The 10,300-nt window shown below is 38.4% G+C and overlaps 1 protein-coding gene across 1 annotated transcript; it reads left to right on the top strand.

Moving 5' to 3' along the window:
* Positions 1 to 521: 521 nt before the first annotated feature.
* LOC127376786 (glycerol-3-phosphate dehydrogenase [NAD(+)], cytoplasmic) lies at positions 522 to 9,862 on the top strand. Its single transcript, XM_051424040.1, has 8 exons — positions 522 to 665; positions 1,960 to 2,137; positions 2,718 to 2,858; positions 3,066 to 3,204; positions 5,017 to 5,129; positions 6,912 to 7,148; positions 8,593 to 8,699; positions 8,796 to 9,862. The coding sequence occupies exons 1-8, from the start codon at positions 622 to 624 to the stop codon at positions 8,890 to 8,892; spliced, it is 1,056 nt and encodes a 351-aa protein (XP_051280000.1). The 5' UTR covers positions 522 to 621; the 3' UTR covers positions 8,893 to 9,862.
* Positions 9,863 to 10,300: the final 438 nt, after the last annotated feature.

Genomic DNA, 10,300 nt, shown 5'->3' on the forward strand with positions numbered 1-10,300 from the left:
TCTGTGAACAAACCTATATTATTTTATAGTGTAGATTATTATTCAAGATCTAAACGTTGAACTCTCTTCTTAACAGCATTGTCCTGCATTAGAAATGTACACAGTTAAAACCAATAAAGAACCAACAGAACAACAAAAAACACTGAATTTGAAATATAATTGTTAAAAATAAAACAAAATACAGAATACAGACAGAAAATTATAGAAAAACTAACCTCTGGTGCTCACAGTTATTGCATTTACTCTTTGGGGTGAATATACAGTTTATTCTGCTATTGTTATTGTTGTTATTGTTATTGTTGTTGTTGTTATTGTTATGCATTGAACAGGATCTTTAAGCACCGCACTCTCCACCTTTATAATTACAGAATCTTTCTATCACATGAATCGGACGTGTCACACTGAGACTTTTGACCGATTTCCCTTTGCACCCACTAACCCTCCTCCGGTCGGTGAATGAATGACCAGACTTGGCCCCCCGCTGCGGTGGGCGGGCCGGTGTCTCCGCCCGCCTCGGACAGGCCAATAAAACCGGAGCGCTGGTTGCATAACCGTACTGCGGGTCCACAGCGGCAAGTCACCGTCCGTCCACCTCCACCTCTCATCGGCTTCACCTCCGCAATGGCAGCTCCGAAGAAAGTCTGCATCATTGGCTCTGGGAACTGGTAAGTTGTTGTTGATTTAATGTGTTTTAAGGGTAAAGCCGACGCAGGGGGTTCAAACATGGCGAACTTAAACGAGTGCGTTGCTAACGCTCAGCCCGGTGCACCGTTGCTAACCAACTTAGCATCACCGGGCAACCAGCCAGCTAACGTTAACTAGCCACGTTTGTACCATTAAGTTTAATGTTTGCAAGGTTTTTATAGCATTAACTATTGATATATAACGTTTTTGTTTTTTGTTTTTTTTAAACACATAAGCCAGTTTTTATCTTTCATTCACAGACTGCATCATTTGGCTGAGTGTACAGAAAGCTGACCACATGTCAGTCACGATTAATGGGATTTTGTGGTTATTTAATGTGTCAGCAACATGTGTTCGCTTCACTGTCCTTAGCCTTACGGGAGAAATGTGTTTTAATTAGCGTTGTTTTACAGCCATTATCTAATCGTAGCCATCCACAATGGGCTTTAAGATGCAGTCTTGGGAAGAGAAGCCCCCCAACCCTCCCTCGGTGGGTGCTTTTCTGTGGGTGACACCACTCGCCAAACTCTATTCAAAAGTCTCATAGTTTAAAGTAACATCGTTTATTTACTGAGATTAAACATAATTTCAAGTCATGATTGAATATTTAAAGTGTTCTGGTTAATTCGGCATATAGCTTTGGTTTATCGACTCAACAGATTCATTGTATTTGTTTTTAAAAACCTGTTTTATGCACTGTTTTTACGATTGTTGGAAATCCAGCAATGACGCTTTATGCTTTGTTTTTATGCCGAATTACTGTGCTGGCAGCATTCATCAAAAGAGTGCCTCAAAATCATGTATAACTCCTATGTAACATTACTGTGGTGCAAACGCACATAAAAACAGCAGATTTCTCAATGGAGTTCGGCGCAGTGTTGTCTCAACAGCAAGAGCAACATCGAGGGTAGACAGCCACGTTATCTCATCTTATCTTGAGTCCAGGTCATTCTGCTCAGAAAACAGCCAGTTTCACGATCAAAGAGCAGCAACTCTTAAAGCCAACCAATAGGGAACACATGAGGAGCCATAATTAGGTAATGACCTGTTGATCACATCAGCCCTCACATGAGAGTAATAACTCTGAAAGTGTTTAACACCAAGACTCAGAAAGCAAAATCACTGGTTGTTGGATCATTTTAACCACCTCCGCTTATTATAAGTGGATCTCTTACACACCCACACTCACTGTTTTCTTGCCATGTTACTTTGAATTTACACAGATTTATTTCTTACGTAATTTTAAGTGCTAACCTCTGACTACTAACACAACAGGGGTTCTGCCATCGCCAAGATAGTGGGTGCCAATACTGCTCAGAATTCAAAATTTGACGACATTGTGAACATGTGGGTGTTTGAGGAGATGGTGAATGGCCGAAAACTGACTGAAATAATCAACACTGACCATGAAAATGTGAAGTATCTCCCCGGGCACAAGCTACCAGCAAATGTGGTAAGAAAGCTCCCAGTTCTGCCTGTTGCTTGGATACGCTGTGGTCATAAAATGTTTATTATTTTGAGCCATTCCTCCATCACAAGCCTCCACAATAGATTATTGCTCTTTTCATAATGAATTTAACCACTTTAATACCAGATTTCTGTCGGGATGTAACGATACGTATGGTTAACTCATGATTCAGTACGATTCACAATTTGTTTAATAGTGTTTTTTTTTTTTTGTTTTTTTTTTTTTTTAATATAGATTTAAGACAAATTATGACTGGAAAAAATCATCATAAAACCTACAAAATATGCTTCCTTTATCATATTAAAGAATCCTTTTTTATTTCTGAGAGTATGAAATCTCAAACAATGTATATTTCCTTTTCTTTGTAACAAGTAAAACTGAGGTCCTTACACCTTGATACAGTTACTGAAACTAATGTTTATAAAGAGTATCACCGATTAGATAGATATTGGTGTTGTGATTTCACCGTCTCGTGATACATCTTTTACATTCCTGTTCGACTGTGCTCTTAAAGCAGGTTGTTCTTCCAGCTCTAATGTGTGTCTCCTCCTCCTTCCCTCCCCAGCTGGCCATCCCCGACCTGGTGGAGGCGTCCACAGATGCAGACATTTTGGTGTTTGTGATCCCGCACCAGTTCGTTGGGAAAGTGTGCGACACCATTAAAGGCAAAATAAAGACGGATGCAGTCGGGATATCACTCATCAAGGTTCGTGCTGCATTATTTTTATAATAATCTATGAATATTTCACCTTTTTGTGATGATGCATGTTGTATCACAGACTCATACGCTCTGTGGCCGCTCCAGGTTAAAGCAGCTGTCAGCCAGTTGTGCATCGTGATCTTTGACCCAAATACCAGCTTGGTATGGCCTCGTCTAAATAAACGACTTGATGTTTTTTTTTTCTGCCTCCAGGGTGTCGACGAGGGGCCTGACGGACTTAAACTCATCTCCGATGTGATCCAGGAGAAGCTGGGTATCACCATGAGTGTGCTGATGGGGGCCAACATTGCCAATGAGGTTGCTGATGAGAAGTTTTGTGAGACCACCATTGGTTAGTGTGACCACCGTCAGCGATGGCCTTAGGGCTGTCAACAAATATCCTAAATTTTATTTATATAATTGACTTGCATAAATAATATCTGCTGCGCGACAGACAGGAGTCACGCAACGTCACTTTCATCAATTAAAATGAAATGTAGGTCAAGCGGAAACGAGTGAATAATTCAACTACAATGGTAATGATGGCAGGAAGTTCACAACCCAGAGAGCGATCTGCACTCTTAAAAAGCTCCGCTTATAAATTATTCAGAAGAGCCAAATTATAACAGGAGCCACATCAGCTACTGGAGGCTGGATGACGACTGATGATGACTACAACGAGTGAGCTTCCACGGTGCAGAGCTGTGCTTCCAATTAAAGCCTCACATGTAGCACAGAAAATAAACATTTATTTCATGTACCATTATCGTTACAGCGGGCAGACGAAGAGCTAAACCTTAGCAGGACAAGAGAGTGAGAGACACCATCGCTAACTGCTAAGCTAAAGTACTAGTGCGGCGCAGTACGCGTACGAATCGAGATCCTGTGAGTTTCACCTACAGCTCCACGTGGAGGATGTCCTGTAGTAATGGGGACAATAAAAATAGCTCCTGGGACACAAAGATACAGTGTCTGGGACAATTCTGGGACAGAAATAAATCATTAAAAATTATTCCATCTATGCTTCATGTGATGGATCATTTTAATTGTTGGGCTCTATGCTATGTCACACGCTCACGCACACAGAATCAATCAGAGAGAAAGAGAGAGAGAGACCAGTGCTGCCAACTTGGTGACTTTCTTATATATATATATATATATATATATATATATATATATATATATATCTCATCGCCTTGCATGTGGCACAGCTCTCTGCCAACAGCACCGAGTCTCTCTCTCCTCTCAGACAGTCAGTACGTGTTTCTCTCTGGATCTTTGGATTGTCCCTATAGTTTATATTTAAAGAGTTTGTTTGAGCTTGTAAATATTGAAATAGTGTCTTACTTTAAATATAAGATGTCCCTGTAGTGAGTTTGTGATTATTTGGCATAATGATAATGATAATAATAATAATAATAATAATAATAATGTTCAAAGTGTGTATGTGAACATCCATCATTGTCTACCAGTCAGAAACAGGTTTGTGTTGTAGTGCAGTTTGATTTATGGATCAAATAGTTCCATATGAACAAGAAACAGTAAATCAACCAGTGATTTGATAATGAAAACTGATTGTGGACATAAACTTATTTGTGACTTCAACATTGTGGAAAAAAGTTATTTTCAAACCCACGTCATAGAGAAGCTTCTCATCTAAAAATACCAGAAGAAAACAAAAACACAACATTTGTATGTAACTATACTCTATATAAGAATCCATCTTCCAAGTTCATTTTAGCCAATATATCATAGTTATTCATTAATCTTTATTATTTCTTGTCTTTGCTTAGAATAGGATTGTTGTTTAATTCAGGCAAAGTTGCACTTGAAGATTTAAAGTTACAATAAGCAGGTTTTAGTCTTGAGGAAGTGTGTTTGTTGCAGTTTGAGTTCTCAATCTTTCTGCTTCGTCAGCATGGAGGTGAAAGTTTAATCTGCTTTGTAGTTGCTGTGCAGTTGAGTGGGTGGGGACTGTATGATGTGCTTTAAGATTTACAACAACGCTTTTTTAAACAGGCTTAATATTTGTTGGATATTTGCATTACAGCTGTAAAAGATGCAAAGTCACTGGTTTTTAAATCTCCTCTTGATAAAATTCTACTCATTTTAATTGGTGGTCATCTTCTAGAGACATTAAACCGGTTCTGTTTTCTTCTTCCAGGGTGTAAGAATAAAAACCACGGGGCACTCCTGAAGGAACTCATGCAGACCAACAACTTCAGAGTCACTGTCGTAGAAGAGTACGATGTGGTGGAAATCTGTGGAGCCCTGAAGGTGAGCTCTTATTACCAAACATCGCTGCATGCAGGTGAAGTGGGGCCCTGTTGCGACTTGCATCTGAACTTGCTCTGCGGTTTGCTAACGTTACTATTATGCAACATGCAAAATAGTTCAGCAAACTTCAACTAGAGCCCATTTAACAAACACGACAGCTGCAAAACTGTTGCGTACACTGGGCAAAAAGTCAAAGAACTAATGCGCCACCAGTGCAGCCTTGTCAAATCTGTCAGCTATGATGCAAAGGTAAAAGTACTTAATTATATACACCAGATTATACTTTAAAATAACAGAATGCTGAATGCAAATCACAGAAAGTGACGTCTAGTTTGGTTTTTTTCTAAGCAGCAACACCGACTGAATAAATCTGCCTCTTGGATAAATGCCCAACTCCAAATGTTTAATAAAATATAAAGCTGTGTACTTACAATATTTATAGGCACAATCTTTTTTTTTTATTTATTTATTTTTCAGTCTCTGTGAAATGTGTCAAGTATCCACCTGGATGCTCAAAGTGCTGCCATTTAGTCTCCACATTTACATTTAATTTGAGCATGCATATTGAGGATGAAATATATTTCATTGCGTTGAGTTAAAAGCCATTAGACATTTATCAAGCTCATAGGTGTCACACGCGTATGAATTAACGAGGGAGATGTAACCACTAATGTCACTAATGTCTGTGTACCAAATTAGAGCTGAAACCCTTTAATTAATTAATTGACGGGTGTCCTTTTCAGCTGTCTCAGACTTAACAAGCTCTGTCTCAAATTGACTCGCCGGGGGAAGTTCTGCTAGTAACTAAGAAATTGAAATCACAGTCAGTTTTTGGTTACAGTCAGTTTTCATTCTTTTAGTCACTGGTTGAGTTTCTGTTTCTTGTTTTTACTTGGAACTATTTGATCAATAAATGCAAACCTGTTTCTGACAGCAATGTAAATTCATACACACACAATTATTATTTAGTTACTCTACTAGGAGGGAGAAGATCAAACTAACTTTAAATATTTACAAGCTCAAACAAAGAATTTAACTATAAGTTATAGGAACACCTGAATCCAGGAGGAGAGAGGAAGAGACTTTGGACTGCAGTTACTCTGCAATTAATGAATTACAATATAATATTTGAGTATATTTCTCACCTTTTTCTTGTGACGGTCTAAAAAAGTTGGTAAATATGTCACTTTTTAGAAATAAAGATGCTAAGAGGTTCTAAAAAGTTTCTAATTCTTGAGGGAAAATCGCCACGTTGGCGATGAGTGATTGTGTAAATGCATGTGTGACGTAGCGTAGAGCTCGTCCCGGTGCCACCGCATATTTTTCGTACATCCATGGGTTTTTGAGCGATTTCTGAAGGGAAGCACCCCAGAAAAAGTTTAAGAACCACTGCACTAAACCAGTACTAATATATAAAAAAATAACCTGCAGGTTAGTCGATTATGAAAATAAACCCACATGCTGCATAATCCAATCTCCATCCAGTCCTAAAATAGTATTTTTCTAACTTGATGCTTCACAAACGTGGCTTAATGTCGTAATAACTTGAATGGCCGCTGAGACTCACAATGTGATTTAATGACCAACGGTTGTATAACCTCTAAGATGCTAAAAAGGGACGCACTATAATTAATTCTCTAAATGTAATTAGAAAGTTGAGCATGGAAGTCCATTCACTGATTAGACTGTATTTTAGTGCGGTTACTATCCTCCAGGTAGTCTGCTTCAATGTGTGTCTTCAGCTCTTTACTTACCACTCCTCCTCCTCCTCCCGTCCTTCAGAACATTGTAGCAGTTGGGGCAGGTTTCTGTGACGGTCTGGGCTTCGGGGACAACACGAAGGCAGCGGTGATCAGGTTGGGCCTGATGGAGATGATTGCCTTCGCCCGGATTTTCTGCACCGCCGGGCCCGTGTCCTCCGCGACCTTCCTGGAGAGCTGCGGCGTGGCCGACCTCATCACAACCTGCTACGGCGGCCGCAACCGCAAAGTAGCCGAAGCCTTTGTGAAGACGGGGAAGGTGAGAGCCTTGATTTTCAAACACTGCAACACTTTTGAGATGATAAAATGTGTCTAACAGCCAAAGCTGAGGATCGCTTTTGGTTTGTTGACAAACTGTAGAAAAGGTCAGACTGTGCACACAATCAGTGATCTATGGTGGTAAAAGAGGTAGATCATTAAACCAGGGATGCTACACCGACTAACTCATCAACTGATGGATCACAAGTTTCATTGAAGAGCTAAAAACAAATAATAAAGCATTACTTCTATCTTATCTTTATCTTTACATATCCTAACTGAAGCATTATGTTTCAGTGTTTGACCGCAGCCTCTAAAATCTTATTATAGACCTCAGACTGGATATAACCTTTATTTTTATTGTAGCTTTCAAAGACAAAGTGCCTAACAATAAAAACATAAAATCTAAAAGATCAAATAATTTAAATGACTATTACAGAGTGTTACAGATACATATATAACTTAAAATAATAAATCACATTTTACCTACAGTCACCACAAAACATAAGAAAATAGAACTAAATCATGTATAAGTCATATAATTTGAACAGTTCACCTTTTACATACTGTAGCTAACAGTACAGATAATGTTTCTTGAGATGAGCTAATACAGTATAACCAGGTAATATGAATTTAAACGGATTTAAAAAGGGCAAACCTGTGGTGAATTAGGCTAATTTAGCAGTCTTACTAAAAGTTACTTTCACATTCAGTGAAACTATAAAAATGGGTTCTAATGAACATTAAATACAATATGAGACAAAATACTGACAATATCAGTCAATATCATGATGACTGGCCTTACTGCCCAATCTGTACGTGTGCAAAGAGAGCGAGATAGATCACTTTACCTACTTTAGTCATCAGCGCTGATGCATTTAATTCAGAATGTTATTAAGACTTTTTAGTATATATGGTGACTTTTACATGTACGACACATCTATAAGCCTATAAGTGTGAGACATACATGGACCAGACTCCAGCGACAAGAGTTTTCAGATAAGTTTTGTTAAGTTATTATCATTTCCTTTTCTAATACTGAGAAGAACACAAGGATTCTTTTTTTTTTTTACAGAAAAGAATAAAATGATTAGCCGTAACAGTTTTTTTTTTTCTCAGAGCTGATTATGGAAGTAGCTAACGAGATGTAACAAACACACAGCAACCAACATACAGCCAATCATAATGTGTTAACGTGTTACAGCATCTGTAAACACAGGACCCTGGCATTACTCTTTCAAAATAAAAGCTTCAACCTTTTTATATCATAACTAAAGGGACAAATAATTACTCGGCCTCTAGAAAATACTATTTATAGGAATTAACATGAACATCGACAAACTATTCAAACATGCTGGATCATATCAATGTGTCATTTGGAGTCTGCCACACACTGAAATGTGTATATGTGTGTGACACATTGTTGTGTTTGTTCTCTTGCTCAGTCCATTGAGGAGCTAGAGAAAGAGATGCTGAATGGTCAGAAGCTGCAGGGACCAGCAACAGCAGCTGAGGTCTATCTCATCCTCAAGCACAAAAACCTCATTGAAAAGTAAGTAAACACGACACACAGAATCGTAGCACTGTTTCCATGTGCTCTCAATCATCCAGCATTGTTCACAACAACACCTCCTCCTCCTTCCTCCAGGTTCCCACTGTTCAATGCTGTGTATCAGATCTGCTATCAGGGCCATCCAGTCACAGAGTTCATAAGCTGCTTGCAGAACCACCCAGAGCACATGTAAAAAACAGCAAACTGACCAAGTGCCTTCTGAATGAAGAACTTTTCATCTGTTACCTGTCAGAAATGGATCGGGGCTGAGAAGTCACTCCACAGCTGTCATGCAACTAAAAGTCTCCAGCCAGCGAGTGGAGAAGGTTGCATCACATTTGTGTGATTTCGGTTCCTGTTCAGCCACTTTTTGTCCTTAACTTTCAATATCTGGCATATTCTTTTTAAAATGCTAATTGTTTGTGGGGATTTATTTCCCCATGTCATGGTCAGATAGCTCTTTTTGCCTGAGATTTGTTTGTTTTTTTCAAGCCAGATGAAATCAGAATGCATGGTGTCACTTTGTAGACAGCAGCCAAATTAAAAAACACTGATACAGGAATCCAGACTTTACTGGATGTCAGAATGATTCATAATTCGATACGAATTTTAGAAAACGTTTGTTTTTTTTGACTGCCGTTCAGTTACTAACGTGTTTGTACAATGTTTATATGACACTACATCATGCGTTCAGATTTTGACGGGGCCAACCACTCAGGGCAAAGACCTACTGACGGCCTTCTGTAGAGGGAATTATAGTAATCTAATGTTTATGTTGCCGTCCAGTGAATGCCTGTCCTTCACCACAAGTTGTTTTTTTAATCATAGATGTAATACCTCATTTTCTTTACGTCTTTGTATTCTCTAAAGTGTCTTACGTAATTCACTATAATATTTCCTGTCTTGTACTGTATATTCAACATACTGTCGAACGCACAGCAACTGTTTTTAACATTTATAAATGCAAGTGCCTTAGATTGCACGGTTGCTAAGTCTTGGCCATTTGTCGTCCTTTTTTTTTTTTTTTTTGTCAAACCAAAGACTTAACAACATCCGTCCACTATGCCATTTGTTATTGTGACTCTGCCTGATCTTGTTTCCAGTGTTATGACTAATGTGTTTTTGGAAATTATGTCTGTGAATAAATTAATTCAGTCATCAAATCACTCCTGGAATCATTTTTCATTAGAAAGAAAACCATCTCTATTATTTCTACTGCACAGTGGGAATCTTGGTTGGAAGAAATACTGCCAGAATATTCTGTTTTTAAAGAGTAAATCAATTAAATTGTACTATTTTCCTATTTTAGTTGTGACATTTGTAATTTTTTATTCTAGGTACATAACTATATAGATCTATCTAGACTTATAAATTGATCCCTGTGGAGTGTTTTTTTTTGTTTTGTTTTTTTTTATCCCTGATAGCTCTATGAAGCTGTTTTTCTATGAGTGGGTCCCTATTTTGTTTCACACTGCAATACGCAGTCCTGCCAGAGGTTTCACACGATTCCACTGATCAACAGGTGGCAGTAACGCACCAAGAAAAGCAGGAAAAACTGACTGCTAGCAAGTAAATACAGATGTTAGAATTCAAGAACTTTA

The sequence above is a fragment of the Dicentrarchus labrax genome, unplaced genomic scaffold (genome assembly GCF_905237075.1).
Source record: "Dicentrarchus labrax unplaced genomic scaffold, dlabrax2021, whole genome shotgun sequence".
NCBI classification, from domain to species: Eukaryota; Metazoa; Chordata; class Actinopteri; family Moronidae; genus Dicentrarchus; species Dicentrarchus labrax.

What these genes read in the sequence shown, in the direction of transcription:
- LOC127376786 (XM_051424040.1), top strand. Translation starts at nt 622, where the DNA reads ATGGCAGCTCCGAAGAAAGTCTGCATCATTGGCTCTGGGAACTG. An exon ending in AAATCTGTGGAGCCCTGAAG is followed by an intron (nt 5,130 to 6,911) that starts GTGAGCTCTTAT and finishes CCCGTCCTTCAG; the next exon opens with AACATTGTAGCAGTTGGGGC. An exon ending in CCTTTGTGAAGACGGGGAAG is followed by an intron (nt 7,149 to 8,592) that starts GTGAGAGCCTTG and finishes TCTCTTGCTCAG; the next exon opens with TCCATTGAGGAGCTAGAGAA.